Below are 25,934 nucleotides of genomic sequence, written 5' to 3'. Positions count from 1 at the left end.
AATAAATGAACGAAGGAATAAGAGAAAGAGAAGGGGAAAAGGATGGACAAAAGGTGAAAACAAAAGAAAAGTAAAAGGGAAAGGAATGAGAGAAAAGAGTGCATAACGAAAGAATTGGAGAAGGAAGAAAAGAAAGAATCGGAAAGAGGAGAGAAGAGGAACAAGAAAAGAAAAGGCACGAGCAAAGAAGAGGAACGAGGAAAGAAGAGGAACGAAGAAGAAGAGGAAAGAGGGAAGAGCAAAGAGGAATGAAGAGGAAGAGGAGGAAGAGAAGGCCTGGACAACCTCGCTAACGTGACCTGTCTGCCAAAACCGATAGCGAGTGATGGGAGTGGCTGGCCTCCAGGGTAACTGTTTAATCTTGGGGATGTGGCCAGAGGGGAGGACTAGGAGGAGGAAGAGGAGGAGGAGGAGGAGGAGGAGGAAACATGGAAACATGGACTAGCAGGCAGCAGAAAGCCTGTTGGCTCTTTACTAGGCTGCCTGCGTTCAGTGATTCAATCAATCCGTTTGCCATAGGAGTGGCTTGCAGGGAAGGATTAAAGCACTTGTGTATCTACTCTTGGGAACGTTCAGTTCACTCCCGATGCAGCAAAGTGGCGATCAATGGGTTTCTTGAAGGAGTTGATGCTCTCTGCGCTAACCACTTCTGCAGGAAGGCTGTTCCAATGGCGAACAACTCTATTCGAGAAATAACTCATCGCTTTGCTTGAATTGTTTTTCCGTTGTTTCTTGTTCTCAGGTTGGTTTGTAGCGTGAAGAGTTTGGAGTGATCAACGTTGCTGAGCTTGTTCAGGTACTTAAAGACTTGTATCATGTCTCCCCGCAGGCGTCTCTTTTCCAACGTGAAGAGGTTGAGTCGCTCGAGTCGCTCTTCATAAGGTTTCGTCCTCAGTGATGGTATCATCTTCGTGGCGCGGCGCTGTACTCTCTCAAGTAATTCAATGTCTTTCCTGTAATTAGGAGACCAGAATTGCACGGCGTATTCCAGGTGGGGCCTTACCAGCGAATTGTACAAGGATAACATAACTCCCGGCGTCTTGTATTCGAAGTTCCTCGATATGAACCCAAGCATTGTATTGGCTTTCTTACAGGCGGACTTGCAGTGTTTTATTTGTTTCAAGTCACTGCTGATGGTGACCCCGAGGTCTCTTTCCTCTTGCACAACATGTAGTGGTTCGCCACCCATGTGGTATGTGTGGTTGCTGTTTCTGGATCCGATATGCATTACTTTACATTTGGCAGTGTTGAAGGACATCTGCCATTTTTCTGACCACCGAGTGATCTGGTCCAGGTCTCTCTGGATAATTTTGTAGTTTGCCGTTGTGAGGGCCTTCCCACCCACCTTTGTGTCGTCGGCAAATTTTGAAAGATTGGATTTTAATCCTAGTTCTAGGTCGTTGATATATATGATGAAAAGTATGGGTCCCAGCACTGACCCCTGTGGCACTCCACTTGTGACCGGGAACCACTCGGAGGCCTGTCCGTTGAGTACAACTCGTTGTTTTCTTCCAGTGAGCCAGTCCTTGATCCACGCTGTCAGATTGCCGCCTAATCCTGCCGACTTGAGTTTCTTGAGGAGTCTTTCGTGTGGCACTTTGTCAAAGGCTTTCTGAAAGTCTAGATATATAACATCGCTGGGGATATGATTATCCCAGTTTTCATAGATACCTTGGAAGAAGTCCAATAAATTGGTTAAGCATGAGCGCTTGTTCCTGAAACCATGCTGAGCATCGGAAATGATGTTGTTGTCTTCAAGGAACATAACGAGTTTGTCTCTGATGATCTTCTCGAGGATTTTTCCCGCCACAGAGGTCAGGCTGATTGGTCTGTAGTTTAGGGCCACACTTTTGTCTCCCTTTTTGTAGATCGGAGTTACATTCGCTTGTTTCCAGTCTTTTGGGACTTTGTTTTGTTGTAGTGACAGATTGTAGATGGTGGTGAGTGGCTTGAGGATTTGCTGCTTGAGTTCCTTGAGCAGCCTGGGTGACAAATCGTCGGGTCCGGTGGACTTGTTTGTCTCGAGTTTGTCTAGGTACTTCTTCACATCCCGTTCTTCCGTTCTTCGATTGTGGCAATTTCTAGGGGAGTGATTCCCATCGGTGGGGTAGGGCTCTCGGGTACGGACTGGGTTTTCTCGACCGTGAACACAGACGCAAAGTTTCTGTTTAGGATCTCGACCATTTGTCTGCTGTCCTGTGTTAGTACGTCACTTTCATCTTTTAAGGGACCGATATTGCTTTTTGTCTTCTTTTTGGTTCTTATATACGTGAAGAACTTTTTCGGGTTGGACTTGGCTTCGCGTGCAATTTGCTTTTCATAGTCGCGTTTACGCTGGCGAATGAGTGTTCTGCAAGTTCTGAGGCTTTGATGGTATTGTTCGCGTGCCTCGTCAGTGCCGTTTTCTTTGAGCGAGTTGTATTTTCTCTTCTTTATATTAATCGCCCGTCGAACCTGGGTAGTCATCCATGGTGGGCTTGTGGCATTATTTGTTCTCCTTGTCTTCATGGGAGCAGTTGTTCTCTCTACCTCCAGGAGTTTGTTCTTGAAGCCATTCCACGCTCCGTCCACAGGAGTGTAGGTCATGGGTTCCCAAGTTGTCTGGGTTAGCAGCTCACGAGCGAAATTAAAATTGGCTCTTTTGTAGTCTGGAATCTTGGACGTGTTTTCGGTGAGTTCATGGTCTGTTCTGATCTTTAGGCGGATTAGGTGATGGTCGCAACCATCCAGTTTTTCGCCGACTTGACATTCACGTGTGAGATCTGAATCACTCACGAGTACTAGGTCTAATATGTTATTTTCCCTCGTCGGTCGGGTAACAATCTGAGTAAGAAAAGTGTCTTCTGACATTTCGAGCAATCTGTTACCCTCCCGATCTCCAATCATCGTGGTCCAGTCAATGTTGGCACAGTTTAAGTCCCCGAGGAGGAGGAGGACGAGGAGGAGGACGAGAAGGAGGAGGAGGAGGAGGAGAAGGAAGAAGAAGAGGAGGAGGAGGAGAAGGAAGAGGATAGAGAAAAGAAGAACATCAACAACAACAAAAACAACAAGAAGGAAAAGACGAAGAAAGAGAAAACGAACGATTTAGAGTGCCACAAAAAATCAATCACAATCAATGGGGGCATACGCCAGGGGGCGCGTTGCCTCACGCACCCATGGAGACTTGCCCGGGGGTCCCTCCGGGTGAATCTTAATTTAGGCTCCCTTCCCTTCCTGAGTACCTCCTGGCAGGATCTATCGACTTGCTGAAGTCACAAACTCCGTGGGCGTCCCCTTGGCCTCCTCCACTCAGGCTTGTCTCTTACAGAGACAACCCGGTGAGCAGGGTCGGCTTCTGGGTAGCGTGAGACGTATCCGTATAGCCGGAGTTGGCGTTGACGGACTGTGCAGATAATAAATGTCGAATCAGTCTCACGGAGTAGTCACCGGTTTGACACAAAGTCATTCCAGCGATATCCCATGATTCTCCGTAGACATTTATTACCAAAGGCATCAATCCACCTCTCCAAGTCCTAATTTGTTGTCCGTAGAGTAAGACAGGGAGCACATGGGACTTGAAGATCCGGATCTTTGTCCTTCTACACAGGCATCGACAACGCCATATGCTCGTGCTGAGCGAGTCCATAACACCGTGGGCCAGGCCAATCCGCCGTAAGATTCCTGGCGAGACTCACCGTTGTTATGAACTGCTATACCCAGGTATGTGAAATTTTCCGTGATCTCAGTGTCCTCGCCACACGCATGAACAAAAGGAGAGAGAAAAACTGAAGCAAAAGAAAGAAAGGAAAAAGACGAGGACGACGACGACGACCCCGACCAAAAAACAAAAGAGATCTTGAAGGAGAAGGAGGACGACAAAGGACCTGATGACACAGAAGAGGAGGAGGCGTGGGAGGAGGAGGAGGAAGAAGGAGCTGATGACGCAGAGGAGGTAGAGGCATGGGAGGAGGAAGAGGAGGAGGAAGGAGCTGAGGAGGTGGAGGCACGGGAGGAGGAGGAAAGGGAGGAGGTGTTCATTACGGGATACTTTCACTGTGTTATTGCAATTTCTCTAATGAGGAGGAGGAAGATAAGGAAGGAGCGAATGACACAGAGGAGTTAAGGTTCTCACGGCTACGCGAGCCTTGAGGGGATACGTGAGGTAAGTCTTCGGGGTCCGAGCTTGTTCATAAAATACTCTCAATACGGCGTCTCCAAGAAGTGGTGCAGTCTTCGCGTTGCAAGCGTCTTACACCTGACTTGTTCCTATTTACCAGAGAACACTGCTATTTTCATTTTCTTTTCATCTTTTATTTCCTTCATGCTCTTGTTCTAGTTCTTGTTATTGTTGTTTTCTCTTGTTCTTCTTGTTCTTATTAGTCTTGTTCCTCTTGCTCTTGTTCCTTTTGTTCTTATTTCTCTTGCTGTTCTTGTTTCTCTTCTGATGGTTGTTCTTCTTCCTCTTGTTCTTCTTGTTCTTGTTTCTTTTATTAGGAAGGTTGATAGGCAAAAAAGTAGGTAGGTGGGTAGGTTGAGAGGCAGTATGCAGGGAGAGAAAAACGGACTGAGGGGAGAGAGCGTACAAGAGAAAAATATATAAATCGTCGACCGAATATGCTCTGCTGACCTAGAAAAACACAACGATAACAGAGAAGACGAAAAACAAATATAGTAGAATAACACGAAGGGCGTAGGCAGGCGAAAAGGAGGGGAGGAGATGAAGCACACACACAAAAACACTTGTGGAATGGGAAAAAAGAGATAGAAATTTATAAATAGAGCAAAAGAAAAACTGTCGGTAAACTTAGACGCTTCCGCCTCTCCCACCAATAATCTCCAAAGGTCAAAGGAGAGGTAAAACAAATCCTGATAAGTATCATTTTCTCTTTCAAGTTACAGAGGCTTCGTCAAACTGGCACCAGGCACATAAAACTACCCACTTCGGAAATGCCCACAACTCTTACGAAAGCCTTGTCATATTTGGGTGTTTGAGCGCCGAAATGTTCAAGTATATGACCCTGAGAGTGGACTGAGGAGAGAAATAGTACAAGTGGAAAGTATATAAATGGAAGTACAATCATAACAGCGGAGAAGAAAAAACAAATAGAGTAGAATAACATGAAGGGTGGAGGGAAACGAAAAGGAGAAGAGGAAAAGCAGGAAAAAAACTTCGGTTGAGTGGGGAAAAAGAGAGACATTAATAGACACATTGAGAGCGAGAGATATCGAGAGAAAAATGAGTGTTTTGATAGTTTCAAGTGACTCAGGAGAGTGACCCCAAGATCCAACTTCGAAGGAAAGAAAAAGAGAAGATGAAAGAGAAAGGTAAGAAAAGACACGGTGAAATTGATAGACTTAAAAATAGAGAGAAGAAAAGAAGAAACAGCAGAGAGAACAGACATTGAGATAGACAGAGACAATGTAAAAGAGAGAAAGAGGAAAAATACTGAAAAAAGACGTAGAGAGAGAGAGAGAGAGAGAGAGAGAGAGAGAGAGAGAGAGAGAGAGAGAGAGAGAGAGAGAGAGAGAGAGAGAGAGAGAGAGAGAGAGAGAGAGAGAGAGAGAGAGAGAGAGAGAGAGAGAGAGAGAGAGAGAGAGAGAGAGAGAGAGAGAGAGAGAGAGAACAAAATGGAAGGTCAATCAAAAGATCCAGGCACAGGTATGCATCAGGAGGAAGGGAAGGAAAAAAGCAGAGGTACGAGGAGGAGGAGGCGAGGAGGAGGAGGAGGAAGAAGAGGAGGAGGAAGAGGAGGAGGAGGAGGAGGAGGAGGAGGAGGAGGAGGAGTACAAAGGCGTACAAAGGTAAGCAAACAGCAACAGACCTCTTGGCAATACCAACTAAGCTGTTTGTTGTTGCTACCATCTACTCTAATCTATGAGTCAGAGACACAGGACAGCAAAGACGTGAGATGCATACTCCATACGAAGGCGGACAAGGCCCCTGTATATGGATAGCAACTGCGCGGGGGAGAAGAACTGGCGGAGACGATACAGAACGCCCAACCTCGAGGAAGCTGATTTAGCGAGAGAGATGTGAAGTTTCCAGTTGAGATTTTGAGTTAAGGATACACCGAGGATATTTAGTGTTGAAGAAGGTGACAGCTGAGTGTTGTCGAAGAATAGGGGATAGGTGTTTGGAAGATTGTGTCGAGTTGATAGGTGGAAAAATTTAGTTTTTGAGGCATTGAAGGACACAAGGTTCCTTCTACCCCAATCGGAAATGATAGCAAGGCCTAAGGTTAAGCGTTCTGCAGCCTCATGTCTGGAGTCATGTACTTCCTGTTGGGATGGCCTTCTATTGAAAGAAGTTGAATAATGCAGAGTGGAGTCGTCGGCGTAAGAGTGGACAGGACAGTTTGTTATGGATAGAAGATCATTGATGAATAACAGCAAGAGAGTGGGTGATAGGGCAGAGCCCTGTGGAACACCACTGTTGATAGGTTTAGGGGAAGAACAGTGACCGTTTACCACCGCAAAGATAGAACGGGCGGAAAGGAAACTGGAGATAAAGGAACAGTGAGAGGTATAGAATCCGAAAGAGGGCAGTTTAGAAAGCAAAGACTTGTGCTAGACCCTATCGAAGGCTTTCGTTATGTCTAGCGCAACAGAGAAAGTTTCACCGAAACGGCTAAGAAAGGATAACCAAGAATCAGTTAAGAGAGCAAGAAGATCGCCAGTAGAACGCCCCTTGCGGAACCCATATTGGCGATCAGATAGAAGGTTAGAAGTGGAGAGGTGGTTTTGAATCTGCCGGTTAAGGATTGATTCAAAAGCTTTAGATAGACAGGAAAGTAAAGCTATAGGGCGGTAGTTTGAGGGACTGGAACGGTCACCCTTCTTAGGCACAGGCTGTACAAAGGCATACTTCCAGCAGGAAGGAAAGGTAGATGTTGATAGGAAGAGACGAAAGAGTTTGACCAGGCAGGTTGTCAGCACAGAAGCACAGTTTTTAAGGACAATAGGAGGCATTCCATTAGGTCCATAAGCCTTCTGAGAGTTGAGGCCAGAGAGAGCATAGAAGACATCGTTCTTAAGAATCTTAATAACATTGCGAGGCTGCCTGCTTTCAGTGATTAATCAGTCCGTTAGCCACAGGAGTGACCTGTGGAGAGGATCAAAGCACTTCTGTACGTATTCGTGGATACATTCAGTTCACTCCCGACGCAGCAAAGTGATGGCCAATGCGATTTTTGAAGGAGTTTATTGTTTCCGCGCCAACAACTCCTGCAGGAAGGCTGTTCCAGTGGAGGACGACTCTGTTCGAGTTTGGAGTTTGGAGTGATCAACATTGCTGAGCATGTTCTTGTTCCTCACTATGAACCCGAGCATAGTATTGGCTTTTTTGGGGTCGGACTTGCAGTGTTTTGTGTGTTTCATGTTACTGCTGATAGTGACCCCGAGGTCTCTTTCCTCCTGCATTGCCTTTAGTGGTTCCCGATCCATGTAGTATGTGTGGTTACTCTTTCTGGACGTGAAATGCATCAATTTACATTTGTTAGAGTTAATTAAAGGACATTTGCCATTTTTCTGACCAATGCGTGATCTGCCAGAGGTCTCTCTGAATAATTTCCAAGTCTGCTGGCGTGAGGGCCTTTCCATCCACCTTGGTGTCGTCAGAAAATTCAGAAAGGGTAGATTTCGATCCTAGTTCTAGATCGTTGATATATATAATAAAGAGAATGGATCCCAGCACCGACCCCTGTGGCACTCCAATTGTGACGGGAGCCTCGGAGACCTGCCCGTTGGGTACAACTTTTTGCTCTCTTCCACTGAGTCAATCTTTTATCCACGCAGTCAGATCAGGAGAAGAAGTACGAGAAGGAAGATAACGACAAGGAGGAGAAGAAGGAAAATAACAAATCTAGACATGATACCTAAAACCAGAAAGAGCAAAGACCAGCACTCAGCAACAACACACACACACACACACACACACACACACACACCAACAACAACAACAACAACAATAACAATAACAATAGCAACAACCACACACACACACACACACACACACACACACAACAACAACAACAACAATAACAACAACAACAACCACACACACACACACACACACACACACACACACACACACACACACACACACACACACACACACACACACACAACAACAACAACAACAACAACAACAACAACAATAGGAACAGCAACAACAACCACACACACAACCACACACACACACACACACACACACACACACACACACACACACACACACACACACACACACACCAACGCCCCCTACCCAGCCCCCTTCACCCCAGCCCCCCACTAACAACCCCTTCTACTTCACCTCACTAACACATGACACCCATCCACACCAGATACTCACAACCTGGATATCTGTGGCTCAATGTCCCTCGGCAGGCGCGTGAGGCCGAGGCGCTGACACTTGATGCTGATGTCCCGACACTCACACTGCGGGGCCGAGGACGAGCACGAGAAGGCTGCGGCGAGAGGAGGAGGAGGAGGAGGAGGAAAATAATAACTTTAACCTTACAATATTTAACAAGCAAAAGGAAACACACACACACACACACACACACACACACACACACACACACACACACACACACAGACACACACACACAGACACACACACACACAGAATCATGACTCAATGGCGTAATAAAACTGGATAAAGGAAGAGAGAGAGAGAGAGAGAGAGAGAGAGAGAGAGAGAGAGAGAGAGAGAGAGAGAGAGAGAGAGAGAGAGAGAGAGAGATGCTGTTATTGATGTTTGTGACTTTTATCCTCTCTCTCTCTCTCTCAGTGCGTGTTCTTTGAGGCGAGTCAGAGATCAAAGGAAGAAGAACGAGCAATTTGACTTAAGGAGAGAGAGAGAGAGAGAGAGAGAGAGAGAGAGAGAGAGAGAGAGAGAGAGAGAGAGAGAGAGAGAGAGAGAGAGAGAGAGAGAAACACACATATACATTCACACACACACACACACACACACACACACACACACACACACACAACAAAATCGGGTATATAACACAGCAAAGCAAAGAAGGAAAGTAACAGACAAGGAAAATAAAACCTAAAGAGTAAGGGGAAAAGAAAAGTCGATAATACAAATAAATAAAACAAACCGGAAAATCTCGACGCATGACAAAAGAAAACAAAAATAAACAAAAAAAAATACGAGAAACAATAAAACAACCAAATTACGGAATAAGAAGAAAAATAAAACGAAAAAAACAGAGACAGGGAGAGCGATAATTGTGATACAAAAAGGAAAAAAAATCGAGAAACAAAAAGCAGCAGAATAAACAATTACAAAGAAGAAGGAAAATACAGAGTTACCAAAAGAAGAAGAAAAAAACGAGGAACCAAAAGAAGGAAAAAGAACGACGAACAAAAGGAAGAAGGAAAAAGAACAGTAAACCCCAAAGAAGAAAGGAAAAACGAACCAGTAACAAAGAGCAACAGAATAAAAAAAAAAACTAAAAAAGGTAACACAAACAACACCAACAACAACATCCAGGCAGCACAAGACACGTACGGCAGTGGTCCTCGTCGTCCCAGGTGAGCGGGCACTGCACCTGGCCGTCACACAGGTGGGAGGGGGGGAGACACGGCCCAGAGTCACACTTCCAGAGGCCCGGCCCGCACACGTGTTCCGCTGTGGTGGTGGTGGTGGTGATCGTGTTGGAGGTGGTAAGGAGGAGGAGGAGGAGGAGGAGGAGGAGGAGGAGGAGGGGGAGGAGGAGCAAAACAAAGAGAATGAAAACAAAGATAAGGAAAAGGAGAAAGATATAGAATGAGAAAGAGAAAGAAAAGAGGAAGACGAGGAGGAGGAGGAGGAGGAGGAGGAGGAGGAGGAGGAGGAGCAAGAGAAGGAGGAGGAGGAGGAGGAGGAGGAGGAGGAGGAGGAGGAGAAGATAGAGGGGGTACAGGAGGAGGAGGAGAAGGAGGTAGTAGAGGAGAAGGAGGTGGGAGGGAGGAAAACATTAGTATATCAATTTTGCAAAGTAAGTTTTCATAAGTTTGCTCTCCCCAAAATCTTCTTTAATCACAGTTAAATGAAAGTGTGGAAATTGGACGCAAATTTGGTAATGTACGACCAATAAAATACATGAAGGGAAAGAGAGACAACAAGGAAGACAGCAACGTGGGGACCCAAAATTTATGCTGACAAGTAATGAAAGAAGAGCTACAGAGAGTAAGACGAGCTATAGATGTTTAAAAGATGGAAATAATAGCTGTAGAAGTTTAAAGTACCAAGGAAGATAACAACCTGGGGACCCGAAATTGATGTTAATAAGAAGGGAAAGAATAGCGATAGTGTAAAAATAGGTATATGTGTTTAAATGATAGAAAGAATGGCTATAAATGTTTAAGATATCAGGAAACTTACACAAAATAAAGATATACATGAAAATATTATATACAGAAGGCACAGAAGTCGAAGAAAATAATATATAGAGAAAAATTGTTTGAATGTATAAAAATAAATATAACATCTGATGTACAAAAATAAAATAAATAAGTACACAGAGAAAGGAGCAAAGAAACAATAGAAATTAAATAAAGAGAAGGTAAATAAAGCGAGAGCGTGAATAGAAACAGAAACGCAATTAAAAAGAAAGCAGAGAGAGAGAGCGAGAGAGCGAGAAAACAAATAAGAGAGAACGTAAATAAAGAACGTGAATTAAGAAGAAGGGTAAAAGGAAAAAAGCAGAAAGAGCGAGATAAAGGAAACAAAAAAGAGAATGTAGATTGAAACCGTGAACAGAGAAGCAAGTTAAGAGGAAAATTAAATAAGAAAAATGGTAAGGAAAGTTAAAAGGAAAAAATGAAAAAAAAAGAATAAGAGAAAACAAATCAGAAAGAACGTACATGAATGAAAGAAAAAGTGAACTGAAAAGAAAGTTAAAGGGAAAAATGCAAGAAAAAGGGGAAAAAAATGGAGAACGAATCACAGAAAACAAAAAAGAGAGATCGTAAATAAAAAAAAGATTAAGTGAATTGAGAAGAAAGATAAAAGGAAAAAACAAATTAGAAAAAGCAAAAAAACGAAAGTAAACAGGAAAAAAGTAGAAAAAGAGAATTAGAGACAAAAACAAGAGAACGTATATAAAAAGTGAACATGAATTGAGAATAAAGTCAAAAATGAAAGAGAGATCAAAGAGAAGGTCAAAAGGAAAAGAAAAGAGAAGGCATAAAAGAATACAAATAATAAAGAATATAAATAGAAATAGAAGATTAATTGAAAAGGAAGTTAAAAGGAAAAAAGATATAAAACAAGAAATCAAAGGCGCGCTAATAGGTTGCAGAGGAAATGAATGAAAGTGTTTGTGAAAGGTTCAAAAAAAAATTCTACTCGAGACGTCTTGCTTCATGATGTACTGTCAAAACAATTCTCTCTCTCTCTCTCTCTCTCTCCATTATCTCCCTCCCTCTTCTTACTCTTGTTTTTCCTTTCATCCCTCTTCCTTCTTTTACCACGGTTTGTCATCTTCCTCTTTTACTTATTCCTCTTTTCATATCTTTTTATTTTCCTATTCCTGTCTTTCTCTCCCCTCCTTCCCTTCTATATTACGAAGGTGGTTGTTTTACTTTTCTTTTTGCTCTCTCTCTCTCTCTCTCTCTCTCTCTCTCTCTCTCTCTCTCTCTCTCTCTAGCTTTTCTCCTTTCCTCTCCTTATAACTGGGTCGAAACAGGATACATTTCCCTTCAGAGTAAATGAAACCCGCTTTGCAATTTCCGTAGACTTTTCGAAACATGTAATTTTTGTACCTTTCTTAATACAGGTTTTTCTTAATCAGTATCTATTGTTACCAAGTATTTTCCCTTCTTAAACACACACACACACACACACACACACACACACACACACACACACACACACACACACACACACACACACTAACACACACACACTAACACACACACACACACACACACACACACACACACACACACACACACACACACACACACACACAAACACAAAGGCGCACACACACAAACAAGCTTTCTCAGGCAAAATCATAATACCTGAGAGCCAACGTGAGCGATCACATTTTGTTTACCAGGTGGAAGGAGGGAGGGATAGAGAGGGAGAGAGGGAGAGTGCGAGAGAGAGAGAGAGAGAGAGAGAGAGAGAGAGAGAGAGAGAGAGAGAGAGAGAGAGAGAGAGAGAGAGAGAGAGAGAGAGAGAGAGAGAGAGAGAGAGAGAGAGAGAGAGAGAGAGAATGTAAAGATAAACAGAATAAGAAAGAAAAAAACAGAGATAAATAAAACAAAATGGTGAGAGAAAGAAAGTAAAGAGAAACAGAAAAAAGAAAAAAACAAAAAATACAGAAAAAGGAAAAAGGAAAAAAGAAGAATGTGTGAAGAAAGAAAGAATAAGAGAAAAAGATACAGACAACGAACAAGTGGGCGGTAGGGGCACTAGGGCGGACACACACACTCACAGCAGTTCAGGAGGTGGGAGTGGTCGGCGCACGCGAGTCTGTGGGTGGCGGAGGCGTCGCAGAGGTAGACCGAGGAGATGCACTGCCCGCTGCTGCACCTGAATTGGCCCTCCCCACACGGCGCCCGCACTGGGATTGGGAGGAGGTAGAAGAGAATGAGGATGATAATGATGATGAGGAGGAGGAGGAGAAGGAGGGAGAGAAGGACGAGAAAGAGGAAAGAAAGAAGATAGAAGCAATAAGAAAACATAAGCATAGCATAGTAATAATCAAAATCACAGGGGAAGAATTAGAAAAAGGAAGAGGACAAGGAAGAGATGATGATGGTTAAAGGAGGAAGAGGAGGAAGAGGAGGAGGAAGAGGATGAGAAGGAGATGATGGTAAGAGGAGAAATGGGAAATGATGAGGGAGAGAATAAAGTTGGAGGAGAGGGAGCAGATGGAAGAAGGAGGAGGAGGAGGAGAAGGAGAAGAAGGAGGAGGAAGAGGAGATGGAAATGATAATGGTATAAGAAGGAATGGGAAATGGAGGGGGAGAAACTATATGTAGAGGAAAGGGAGCAGAAGGAACCAGTCAATCTGATCAACTCCTAGACGCAACACACACATGCACCTTTCCACGCAACACTAATATCTTTCCTCCTTCCCGTCCCATCACCAGAACTATTCAACACAAACTCCGTCTCTGCTGCTGGTGTCCGACGAGCAACACACAAGTTCCGGTTCATTAGCTAACGAGTTCTGCCTCTTAGTGTCCGAAGTTTTTTATTGGTATTCCTCGATCGTGTCAAAAACAACAATGGCGATTCAGTGAAATTCTCTGTGACAGTTCTTGTATTCTCTGCTTCACTGGACAAGGCAGTTTGGATTCTGATTCGCTTGCCTCTGTTTCACGCTGGTTTGATGAGGAATGACATGCAGATTTTGTATATATTTTGTCATCTTGTTGAACTCTATCTATTTATCTATATATCTATATTCTTCTCTGCCTGTCTATCAGTCTGTCCGTCTGTGTATATTTGTCTCTCTGCCTGTCTGCTGCTCTCTCTTCTGTCTTTCTCTCTGTCTCTCCCCTGTCTGTCTGTTGTCTCTGTCTCTCTGTTTATTTATTTCTCCGTCTTCTGCCTTTCTCTCTGTCTTCCCTGTCTGTCTGTTCTCTCTCTCTCTCTCTCTCTCTCTCTCTCTCTCTCTCTGCCAGCGTCCCTAACTTCGGCTCCTCTCTGTCGGTTCACAAGTTTCTCACACGACATCACGGTTCTCCCAGGAATAACAATACAGAAGAAGCAATACCTTTCCTGGCGTCTAAACTCGCTTCTTATCTTTCCACATTCAGTCTTCGGCCTCGAGAAACAAAATTGATGAAAAAAATAGAGCACATCATTTGAGTGAACTCGAACACAATCAATCACACTCGACTATCCTTCATAAGAGAGAGATTTGGGTGCAGGAAAGGAGGAGGAGGAGGAGGAGAAGGAGGAGGAGGAGGAGAAGGAGGAGGAGGAGGAAGAGGAGGAGGAGGAGGAAGAGGAGGAGGAGGAGGAGGAGGAGGAGGAGGAGGAAAAGGAGGAGGAGGCGGATGTGGTGGTGGTGGGACAATTAGAGAGATAAAAACAAAAATAAAAAGATTGAAAATAGATGGAAATAGCTGGGAAAAGATGGAAAATAGATGGAAAGCTGGAAAAAGAAAACATATGTAAAGAAAATAGATGGAAAACGATGGACAATAGAAAAAAGATTAAGATGGAAAAGATAGGTACTGTGATTTTGATAGGAATAGTTAAGAAGCGGAAAAAAAAGAAAGAGGAGGTAGAGAGATGAAAACAGAAAGCAGAAAAATACAAAAGATATAATGATTCGAGGTCCACAGTTTCTTCGAAGGCAGAGATGGAAGGGAAAGAGTAGGGTGATGGTGGTGTTGGTGGTAGTGGAGGAGGAGGAGGAGGAGGAGGAGGAGGAGGAGGAGGAGGAGGAGGTATTAAAGGAGAGGAAAGTAAATAAAAATGGAGATTATCATGAATAGTCTGCGTTTTTTTCGTTTTTTTTAGGCATGGTGTGCAAGGGTAAGGGAGGAGGAGGAGTAGGAGGAGAAGGAGAGTAGAGGAGAGGAGAGGAGAGGAGAGGAGAGGATAGAAGGGAAGAGGAGAGGAGGACGAGAATAATGATGATGATGAAGAGGAGGATAAAGAGGAGGAGAAAGAGGAAGAGGAGGAGGAAGAGGAGAGGAAAGGGACAGTAAGCCGGAATAGAGGAGGAAAGAAGAGGGATATTGATAGGAATTTTCAGAGTTGTAGGGAACTAGAGTTATTGCTAAAAGGAAACTGAGAAAGAGGAAAAGGGGAGACGATAAAAAGATAAATGTACATGAAAAAAAAACATAGAAAGAAAATAATAAAAAAAACACCAGCAACAAAGACAAAAAAATGAGAAGAAAAGATGAAAAAGGTAACTAAATGCACAGGAAAATAAGAAAAAAAAATAACACCAGAAATAAAGAAAAAAACAGAAAATGAAATTCAGAGACAGAGGAAGCGCGGGAGTAAAACAAAAAAGGATACAACAAAAGAAAAAAAATAAGAAAAATTAACAATCACATTTAAAAAAATGCGTTCCATATCGAGAGGCTGAAGGACCTGGTATGTGGTCTTGAGTGTGCAGTGTCAGTCTCAAATCGGTCCAGTGTGCTCAGCCCCCTTTGAGGACCTTGTAGAACTGTGGGATACCTTCAAATGTGAGACTCTGTGAGCTGCCAAGGAGTGCACTGGAGATTGCTTGAGATCTAGGAGTGGATTTGCCTCAGCGGTGAAGCCGGAGAATATCGAGGAGAGTCGCGCTGCCGGACTTGCTGGGAACCGGGACCAATACAGCTAGGGCTCTGTCGCGAAGGACTAGACCTCTCCTGAGGAGAGACAAGGAGAGGTATGTCACGGGTCTTGCTGAGGAAGTTGAGGGCCATTTGATTGCAAATGACCTCCGACCTGCTTACCGAGCCCTGAAGAAGCTCCGTTCCAAGTCTCCCTCTCAGGTGAGCGCTATCCGAACAGCTGATGGCTGCCTCATGTCGGACATGGATGGACAGAGGACTCGTTGGCTGAATACTTTGACCAGTTGTACACGACAGACCCTACAATGGGCAGCTTCCAGTTGCTGGGTTACAGGTGGCGGATGCCGATTCATCCATCGACGAAAGCCCACCCTCTCATGACGAGGTCAGAGAGGCTGTGGCAAAGATGAGGGGTGGAAAGGTACTTGGTACCTGTAACATCAGTGCGGAGTTGCTCAGAGCTGGAGGCGAGGCCATGTTGCATGCGGTATTGACCGCCGTATGGAAATCTCCTCCTGATTGAAAGAGGGGGTTGGTCCCTATCTGGAAAGGGAAAGGGGACCATCAGGACTGCAAAAACTACCGTGGTATTACACTGCTCAGTGTACCAGGCAAGGTGCTTGCCCACCTATTGCTGATGCGAGTTCGTAGCCACGTACTGAAGCTGCAGAGACTGAACAGTCTGGGTTTACTCCTGGTATGTCGACAACTGACCGTATCCTAACGCTTCGCGTTTCGACAGGGGATGCTTGCAGCCTATGTCGATCTCAAGAAGGCGTTTGACTCAGTGCATCACGAGGCACTCTGGGATTTTCTGCGACTCCGAGGGATTCCTGCGAGGACTATTGGTTTGCTGAATGGCCTGAAGTCTGGGAGAGAGTGTGAAGAGTTAGGGAGGCTTGTCCAGCTTCTTTCCCGTGAATGCGAGAGTGAGGCAGGGATATGTCCTTGCCCCATCTCTTTTCAACACTTGTATGGACTGGGTACTAGGCAGAGTTGTGGAACGGAGTCATTGTGGAGCATCCATTGGCAATACCAGGGTCACTGACCATGTTTTTGCCGAAGATGCAGTAATCCTTGCTGAATCGATGGAGATTTTGGTGATGGCTCTCGAGGCACTGCACGAGGAGGCGAAGCCCTTGGGACTTCAGAGGTCTCCCGGGCCAAGACCAAGGTACAGGTGTTTGGAGGCTTGCTAGATGAAACAGTACAGTCTGTTCATGCGTGTGGCGAGGACATTGAGATCTCGGAAAATTTCACATACCTTGGTAGCGTAGTTCATAACAACGGTGAGTCTCGCCAGGAAGTCTTACGGTGGATTGGCTTGGCCCACGGTGTTAAAGACTCGCTCAGCACGAGTATATGGCGTTGTCGATACCTGTGCAGAAGGACAAAGATCCGGATCTTTACGTCCCTTGTGCTCCCTGTCTTACTTTATGGCTGGGAGATATGGACACTAAATAGGGACTTGGAGAGGGGAATTGATGCCTTTGGTAATAAATGGCTACGCAGAATCATGGGATATCGCTGGAATGACTTTGTGTCAAACCGGCGACAACTCCGTGAGACTGATTCGACATATATTACCTGCATAGTCCGTCAAAGCCAATTCCGGCTATACGGGAACGTGGCACGTCGCCCAGAAGCTGATCCTGCTCATCGGGTTGTCTCTGTAAGAGACACTCCTGAGTGGAGGAGGCCAAGGGGACGCCCATAAAGTTCGTGGCTTGAGGAAGTCGATAGATCCTGCCGGGAAGTAGTCAGGATGGGAAGGGAGCCTGCATGGAGACTCGCCCGAAGGGAGGCGTCAATGGGTGGGCGAAGCGACGCGCCCCATGGCGTATGCCCTCATTGATTGACTGAATAAGGAAAGACAAAAAAGAAAATCGATAGAGAAGAAACGGAGATAAAATAAAAGAGAAGTGCACAAGAAAAAACAAAAAAACACAACAAAACAAAATCAGGAATAAATAAAGACAAAAACACCACCACCAAAACCACCACAACACCCTCCCACCACCACCACCACCACCACCAACAACAACAACAACAACAACAGCACCAGTAGGGCCAGTCTCCTCACCACAGTCCCTCTCGTCGGATCCATCAGGGCAGTCCGGTTTCCAATCACACCAGAGGGCGGCGGGTATGCACTGCCCACCAACACACCTGCGGCTGCCCTCCTCACACGCCTCCACACCTGTGCCGGGGAGAGGGGAGAGAGCTTTAAGGGAGGAAAGGAAGGGGAAAAGGAGCAAAAGGGGATGTGTTAAGAAAGAAAATAGGAAAAGGAGGAAGGGGCGAGGTAGAGGAAGAAGGGAGAAGATAGAGAAAGAGGAGGTAAACGAAGATTAAGGGGAGAATGAAGGCAAAGAGAAAGAAGGAACAGGGAAGGGAAAGTAAGATAGAGAAGGAATGGAGAGGAGGAATTTTGAAGTAAGGGAGGAATAAGGGAAGAAAATGTGGAAAAGGAGAAAGGTTGAAGTAAGGAAGGGAAGAAGGGAGAGAGAGAGAATGAAGATGGAAGTAAGGAGAGGGAGAAGGAAAGGAGAGAGGAGGAAGATGGATGTAAAGGAGGAATAAAGGAGGAAAATGAGGGAAAAAAAGGAGAGAGGAGGAAGATGGAGGAATGGAAAGGTTAAGAAAGAGAAAGAGAGTAGAGAAAAAGGAGGAACATGGAAAATAGGGAGAGGAAAAAAGAGGAAAACAAGGGAGAAAGGAATAAAATGGAGGAAAGGAAGGATGAAGGAAAGGAAGGAAAGGAGGAAGAAGGAGGTAAAGAAGGACTAAGAGAAAGAAAGAAGGTAGAGAAAGGAAGAATAAGGAAGAGATAAAGAAGGTAGAGACGCAGGAAGGAAAACGGAGGTAAGGGAAGGAAATAAGGGAGAGAAGAGAGGGAAGAAGGAAGGAAGAAAGGACGAATGAATGGGAAAGAAAGTTGAAGATAAAGTAAGAGAGGATGATGATGAAAGGAAAGAAGAAAGACAAGATTGAAGGAAGGAAAGAGAAAAGGAGGAGGAAGAACGAAAAAAAGATGATAAAAGGGAGATAAAAAAAATAGGTAAGGGAGATTTAAGGGAGTGAAAAAAAGGTGGAGAAGAAAGATGGAAGAAAACAGGTAAGGGAGAGAAAATATGAAGGGAGAAGGAAAGGAGGCAAAAGAGGTAAGAAGGAAAGAGGGAAGCGATGGAGGAAATAAGAAACAAGGAGAGAAAGAAGGAAGAAGGAGATAATGATGGAACGGAAGAAAGGAGGTAAAGAAGAATTGAGAGAGAGAGAGAGAGAGAGAGAGAGAGAGAGAGAGAGAGAGAGAGAGAGAGAGAAGTATAAAAAAACGATAAAACGAGAAGAAGAAGTAAAAAAGAAAAAGAGGAAAGAAAGAAAGGAAGAGAAGAAGAGAGGAAGGAGGGGAAGGAGGAGGAGAATAGAGGGAACAAATGATTGAGAGAGGGACGAATATCCGATAAAAAGAAAACATGATTGAATCGAAAAGGGAAAAATTGAAGAAGGAATAAAGGAAGGAGAAAGCGAACGAGGGAGGATGGGAAAAATAATAAAGAAGGAAGGAAAAAGAGAATATAGGTCAAGTGAGGTTGAAGGGAGGAAGGAACGAAGGGAGAAGAGAAAAAATGAGAAATGAGGAGAGGGAGGAGGAAAAAGGGAGAGGGAAAGGAGGGAGAAGAAAAAAGATTGAATACGTGATTGAAATGAAAGGGGGATAAGGAGGAACAAGAAAAAGATATTAAAGAGAGAGAAGGAAGGAATAGGGGAAGGAAGAAGAGGGGAAGTAAGTGATGATAAGGAGGATTGGAGAGACGGAAAAAGATGGAACAGAAAATAAGGTAAGGAGAGAAGACGAAGATGAGCAAAATGAGATAGAGAAAAAATTAAAGAAGGGGAAGGAGAAGAAAAAAAGATGGGAAGGAAGAGGAGGAGAATTAAGTGATTAGGAGAGGTGGAGAGACGGAGAAAAAAAGGAGGAAGAGGAGAGGGAAAACAAAGAAGATAAAGATGAGGAAGAAAAATAATGAAAGAAGAAGGAGGAGGAGGAGGAAGGGAATGAAAAGCGAAGGAAGAAAGAAGCCAAGTGAAAAAGGTGAAAGAAGGACAAAGGAAAGAGAAAAAGGAGGCGAGAGAGAAGGCAGGAAAAAGAAATAAGGAAGAAAGATCAGGTTGAAAGAAGGAAGATGAAAGAAAAGAGACGAAGCAGAAAAGTAGGACAGGAAAGAACGAGGAGGAAAGGAAGGAAGGAAGGAGAGAAGGAAAGAAAGAAGGAAAACAGGTGGAGGAAAGAGAGAAAAAGAAAGAGGGATAATTGGATGAAGGGAAAGCAGGAGGAAGGGAAAGCAGAAGAGAGACAATACAGGAGGAAAGAAGGAAAAAAGGAAGGAAGGAGAGAAGTTGAGAAGAAAAAAGGGAGGAAAAGAGCGGGAGATAATTACCAGGTGTGAGAGAGAGAGAGAGAGAGAGAGAGAGAGAGAGAGAGAGAGAGAGAGAGAGAGAGAGAGAGAGAGAGAGAGAGAGAGAGAGAGAGAGAGAATCGATTAAGTTTTTATATTCCTTCTTTATCGTCACTAATTCAGTCTTTAATTTGTTTCCGGAAATGTTGTGGGCGAAATCAGTCTCTCCACACACACACACACACACACACACACACACACACACATACACACACACTCAAAAGGAGTCCAAAACAGAACCAACTACTTTAGGACTTCAATCAATCAACTCTCTCTCTCACACACACACACACACACACACACACACACATACACACACTCAAAAGGAGTCCAAAAAATAACCAAATACTTCTGGACTTCAATAAATCAACTCTCTCTCTCTCTCTCTCTCTTTTATTTAAACATCAAAATACATATGACAAAAGGGGCGGGGAAATTGTCTCCATGCTAAAGACGACCTCTGTCTTGAGGTCGCCTATCTTAAGGCATTGTCACTAGTTGTGCTTGTGCTCAGGCGGATGTGGCTAGGCGGGTAAATGCGACAGTAGGCATGAGCCGCCACCTTCACCTGCTGGGTGTTCATTGCCCTAACGCCCACTTCACCCGTGAAGGCGTTCCACAGGTGGCCCGTGGCACTCGTGATGGCCCTCTGGCACCTGGCTGTGCGGCTTCTCGGGATTTCAAGGAGGAGGTCGTTAGCCACCGCCGCTCTCGTGGTGTGCTGGCTTCTCCTCCTAGGAGCCCGTAGTGCCGCCAGGTGAGGTATATGTTGGACCTGGGCCTTGTGTAGGACTGTGATGACACCGACCCTTCTCCGATGCCCGAGGCTGTCGAGCATACAGCGGGGGGCGTCCTGCTGGTGATGTAGCTGCTGTCCATGTTGCCGCTGCCGCCACTGGTGTCCATGTGGTCGCTGCTGCTGATGGCTGCTGGCATCAGCAGGCATCGCGGATGAGTCGCTCTGCCCTCCTCTGCACTCTGTCCAGCAGCGAGAGGTGACATTGGGCACTACTCATCCAGGAGAGAGGGGAGTATTCCATGACGGGCCTCACCTGGGCTTTGTACAGCCTCAGGAGGCCGTCTGCGTCGAGCAGGTGCCGCACGCGACGCAGGAGTGTCACCCTCAGGGAGGCTCTGCGCGCCACACACTCCAGGTGGCGGTCGATGCTGAGTCTGGAGTCGACCTCCACCCCCATGATGTTGATGGAGTCCTTGATGATCAGGGTGTCGTCCCCAAACTTCAGCCGTCCCTGCAGGAGTCTGGCGTCCTCCCCCGAACGCGATATGACCATGGCCTGGGTCTTCTCGGCAGCAAACTTGACTTGCCAACGTCGTCCCCAGGCCATGATGTCACGAAGATGGCGGTTGGTGGCTTCGATCACGTCCGCAGTTTCCTCCCTGGTGTAGCTGTGGGACAGGGTGCAGTCGTCGGCGTAGGCTGAGGCCACTGGTAGGCCACGGAGCAGCTCGTCGAAGTATGCGTTCCAAAGGATCGGGCCCAGTACTGATCCTTGTGGAACGCTGGCAGTGATTGGGTAACTGCCTGACGTGCACCCGTTCACCACTACCCTCAGACTCCGGCCGTGCAGGTAGCTCGAAAACAGCTGCAGCAGTTGTCCTGTGATGCCGAGCTGTTCGAGCTTGGCCAGGAGGCCCCAGTGCCACACACAGTCGAATGCCCCAGTAATATCTAGGGCAACAACAAGTGAGAGGCGACCAGAGTCCAGGGCGTCATGCCAAGACTTGCTGAGCAGGAGGAGAGGTCTGATGCCGAGCGACCTCTCCTGAACCCGTGCTGACGAGGAGACAATAGATGGTTCTCCTCCAGGTGGCGCGTCAGTTGCTCAGCAATAATCCGCTCGAGGATCTTGCTAACAACCGACAGGAGCGAGATTGGGCGGTAGTAGGTTGGGTCTGTCTTGTCTTTCTTCTTGAAAACCGGTGTGACACGAGCCTCTTTCCACAGGGTCGGCCAGGCCCCTGCGCTTAGGCACTGTCTGAAGATACGTGTGAGGGGATGCGACAGCTCCCCTGCACAGTGCTTCAGCAGGAAAGGGCTGATGTCATCCGGGCCTGGGGCTTTCCTGGTGTTGGTGTCTCGGAGGTGCTTGGTCACTGTGCCCTCCGTGATCTCCAGGTTTTCCAGGACAAAGTTACCCAGACGGGGGAGGAGGGGGGGCTGACTGTCTGGCTCCTCGACAGTCATCTTGCTACTGAAGTGGGTTGCCAGGAGGTCAGCTTTATCCTGGCTCTTTACTGCCAGGCCCCCTGCAGGCGTCTTGAGAGGCGGGATCCTGTCCTGCGTGACGGTGCCTTGCCTCTCCTTCACCAAGGACCACCACTGCTTGGGATCAACTTGGTTGGACGCCAGCTTTCTCCTGAGGCTATTTTCCCACCTTTTCCTGGCCCACGCTGCTGTCCTTGTCATGGCCTTGCATGCATTGCGGTGCAGAGCCTTGTTGCGCTGGGAGGGACGGCGCTTGTATTGCCTCCAGGCGCAGTACTTAACCTCTGCAGCCAGTCGGCACTTATAGCCAAACCACGGTTGGTCGCGTGGGTCGGCTTTATATGCCCTGTGAGGGACATGCTGCCTCTGGGCTTGGAGGAGAGTGGCAGAGAAGGCTGACACATTGTGGTCAACGTCACCACTGAATGTGGCGTCCCAATCAATGTCAGCTAGTGCCCGCTTCATGGCTTGCCAATCTGCCCGCTGCCACAGCCAGATGACGCGTTGCCTTGCTTCCTCACGCGAGGGGTTGAGGCCGAGTTCAGTCAGCATCGCATTATGATCGGAGCTGCCGATTCTCTCAAGACGGCGGCAGTGCACTGAGTCCCCGGGCAGGTCGGTCAAGACAAGGTCCAACGAGCCCCTACGCACGTGAGTGGGAAAGGTGACGTGGTTTGTGAGCCCGTGGACCACTGTCAGCTCAGTGAAGGCTTTGCTCACCATATGCTGGTTCATGTCACCCACGATTGCTGTGTGCTCTCTCTACGCACGCACGCTCTCTCTCTCTCTCTCTCTCACACACACACACACACACACACACACACACACACACACACACAGCGGGAAATAGAGTGGCTGCGGCAGCGGGTCAGCCTCGCAGTGATCCGCGGGAACGCAGCAGCGCTATGCCAGCAGCGCCCCACATAAGAACCAACTCGACCTTTATTTTGTTATTCTTTATGTATAATTCTTTTGTTTTTTGTATTATTTATCTGTAGTATAGTAAAAGATATGGTTGAGTGCCACAGTCATCGGCGTCCCGGCAGGGGCCGATGAATTGCAATGCGAACAATCTAACCGATTGTTCCCATCGTAACTCCCTTCCGGATGGAGGCTCTTTTATATTATAAACACACACACACACACACACACACACACACACACACACACTCTCACACCGCTCCGGTAGCTCAATCGGTAGAGCTCTGCGCACAGTGTTTCACACATTTATAGACTTTAACAGACACTTACAGACTTTCACAGATATTTACAAACAGATTTTCACAGACATTTACACTTTCACCGACATTTACAGACTTTCACCGATATTTACAAACAGACTTTCGCAGACATTTACACTTTCACCGACATTTACAGACTTTCACCGATATTTACTAACAGACTTTCACAGACATTTACACTTTCACAGACATTTACAGACTTTCACCGATATTGCAAACAGACTTTCACAGACATTTACAGACTTTCACTTACATATATATATATATATATATATATATATATATATATATATATATATATATATATATATATATATATATATATATATATATATATATATATATATATATATATATATATATATATATATATATATATATATATATATATATATATATATATATATATATATATATATATATATATATATATATATATACTTTAGTCAAGTATCGGATATCCGCATAATTTTTCACGTCGGCATCCGCATCCGCAGTTCTGATAAATGAAACATCTGCATCCGCATCCGCATTTGTGATGAAATAAATATCCGCACCCGCACCACACACAAACAGGATGTGGCCGACATATTTTATGCATTAGAGTCACGGACTCATAGTTCAGAGTGCAGACTACGGAGGACAAAGTTTGCAAAGTTGAAGAAATATAATTAATGCATGGTTACTTAATTGTCTACTGAAATTTCACCTTGTATTAATTTCCTCTCAAATTTACACAACCTAATGTGTCAAGAGCTTTGCGGAAGGGCAGAAGAAGGGAGAAAACTTCACATAGTGACTATGTAGTATGTATACGTATCATGTAAATTTGTAGAGGTATGTATGTATGTACTGTGTAATAGTACTGTATGTATTATATGTAATATTGCGTAGGTATGAAGGGAAGCAGCCTGGCTGGCAAGGAGAGAGAGAGAGAGAGAGAGAGAGAGAGAGAGAGAGAGAGAGAGAGAGAGAGAGAGAGAGAGAGAGAGAGAGAGAGAGAGAGAGAGAGAGAGAGAGAGAGAGAGAGAGAGAGAGAGAGAGAGAGAGAGAGAGAGAGAGAGAGAGAGAGAGAGAGAGAGAGAGAGAGAGAGAGAGAGAGAGAGAGAGAGAGAGAGAGAGAGAGATCTACATAGAAAATCAGACCACACAGACCCCATGGTCCAGACTAGGTGGTCTGTCCTTAAACCTAAGTGATTTTACATTAATCAGATGGCTCCAAAACGTTGCTTTTCTACTCTAGTTAATATTAACTTCAAGGAAGTGACGGTCGAGCTTGTTTTTAAAGGAGTCAATCGTGTTACACTGGACCACTGATGGTGGGAGCTTATTCCATTCTCGCGCTACAACGTTGGTGAAGAAAAATTTGGTGCAGTCTGAGTTTACTTGTCTACATTTGAGTTTTGTGCCATTGTTCCTCGTTCGCAAAGTGTCATCGATCATAAACAATTTTGTTCTGTCTACATTCGTGAAACCATTAAGTATTTTAAAACATTCGATCAGTTTTCCTCGGAGGCGACGTTTCTCAAGAGAGAACATGTTAAGGGTGGAAAGCCTTTCTTCGTAGGATTTGTTGCGCAAGGAAGGGATCATTTTTGTTGCTCGACGCTGAACACCTTCTAGTTTAGCAATGTCCTTTGCATGGTGGGGAGACCAAAACTGTACTGCATATTCCAAGTGGGTTCTGACTAATCTATTGTAGAGCGGAAGCATTACATCTTTGATTTTGAATAAAAAGTTTCTTTTAATGAAGCCCAACATTCTGTTCGCTTTATTTGCTGCATCGATGCATTGCTGTGAGAATTTGATGTTTGACGCGATTTTAATCCCCAGGTCCTTTACGCATAGAACACTTGTGAGTTTAACGTCGCGTATTTCGTAATCGAACTTCTTATTTTTTGTTCCAACTTGAAGGACCTGGCACTTGTCTACGTTAAAGGGCATCTCCCATTTATCCGACCAAGCTGAAATTTTGTGCAAATCCTCTTGGAGGCTTTGCCTGTCTTCGTCAGTGAGAACCGAGTTACCAATCTTTGTGTCGTCTGCAAATTTACTAATGCGATTATTGAGTCCAACATCCACGTCGTTGATGTAAATAATGAAGAGCACTGGGCCAAGAACCGAGCCCTGAGGGACGCCACTAGTGACCGGCGCCCACTCTGAGTTAAATCCGTCAATCACAACTCTTTATTGTCTGTTGCTCAACCAATTCGCGATCCATTGGTGTACTTGACCGTCAATGCCTATTTGCTTTAATTTATAAAGTAATTTATGATGTGGGACTTTATCAAACGCTTTCTGGAAATCAAGATAGACTACGTCCACTGATATGGTTACGTCATAAATTGAGAAGAGATCGTTATAAAAGGTCAGGATCTTTTGTTACGGAAGCCATGTTGTGAGTCCCCAATTAATGAGTGGCTTTCGAGGTAAATCACAATTTTGTCTCTAATTATGCTCTCGAGTAGCTTACCTACAACTGAAGTTAGACTAATGGGTCGGTAGTTACCTGGTATTTTTTTGTCTCCTTTCATAAAAATCGGTGTCACGTTAGCCTTTTTCCAATCCGAAGGGACGATGCCTTGTCGCAAGGACATATTGAATACGGTAGTGAGGGAGGAGAGTATTTCGCTCTTTGTTTCTTTAAGCAGTATAGGATATACTTTGTCGGGTCCGGGACTTTTATTTGTTTTAAGTGAATGGAGAGCTTTAAGGACTTCATCGGTTGTTATTTCAAAATTAGGCAATGCATGCTCGAGATTTACA

The 25,934-nt window shown here is 45.2% G+C and overlaps 1 protein-coding gene across 1 annotated transcript in view; it reads right to left on the bottom strand.

Moving 5' to 3' along the window:
- Window positions 1–25,934, bottom strand: part of LOC126996260 (G-protein coupled receptor GRL101-like) — a 114,358-nt gene that overhangs the window by 24,201 nt on the left and 64,223 nt on the right. Inside the window, exons 5-8 of the mRNA XM_050856636.1 lie at window positions 17,324–17,440; window positions 12,420–12,548; window positions 9,503–9,622; window positions 8,330–8,444 (exon numbers count right to left, since the gene is read on the bottom strand). Of these exons, the coding sequence (XP_050712593.1) occupies window positions 8,330–8,444; window positions 9,503–9,622; window positions 12,420–12,548; window positions 17,324–17,440 (481 nt within the window). The remainder of the gene's footprint in view (window positions 1–8,329; window positions 8,445–9,502; window positions 9,623–12,419; window positions 12,549–17,323; window positions 17,441–25,934) is intronic.

The sequence above is a fragment of the Eriocheir sinensis genome, chromosome 9 (genome assembly GCF_024679095.1).
Source record: "Eriocheir sinensis breed Jianghai 21 chromosome 9, ASM2467909v1, whole genome shotgun sequence".
NCBI lineage: Eukaryota > Metazoa > Arthropoda > Malacostraca > Decapoda > Varunidae > Eriocheir > Eriocheir sinensis.
This window is presented reverse-complemented; position numbering and strand designations above follow the sequence as displayed.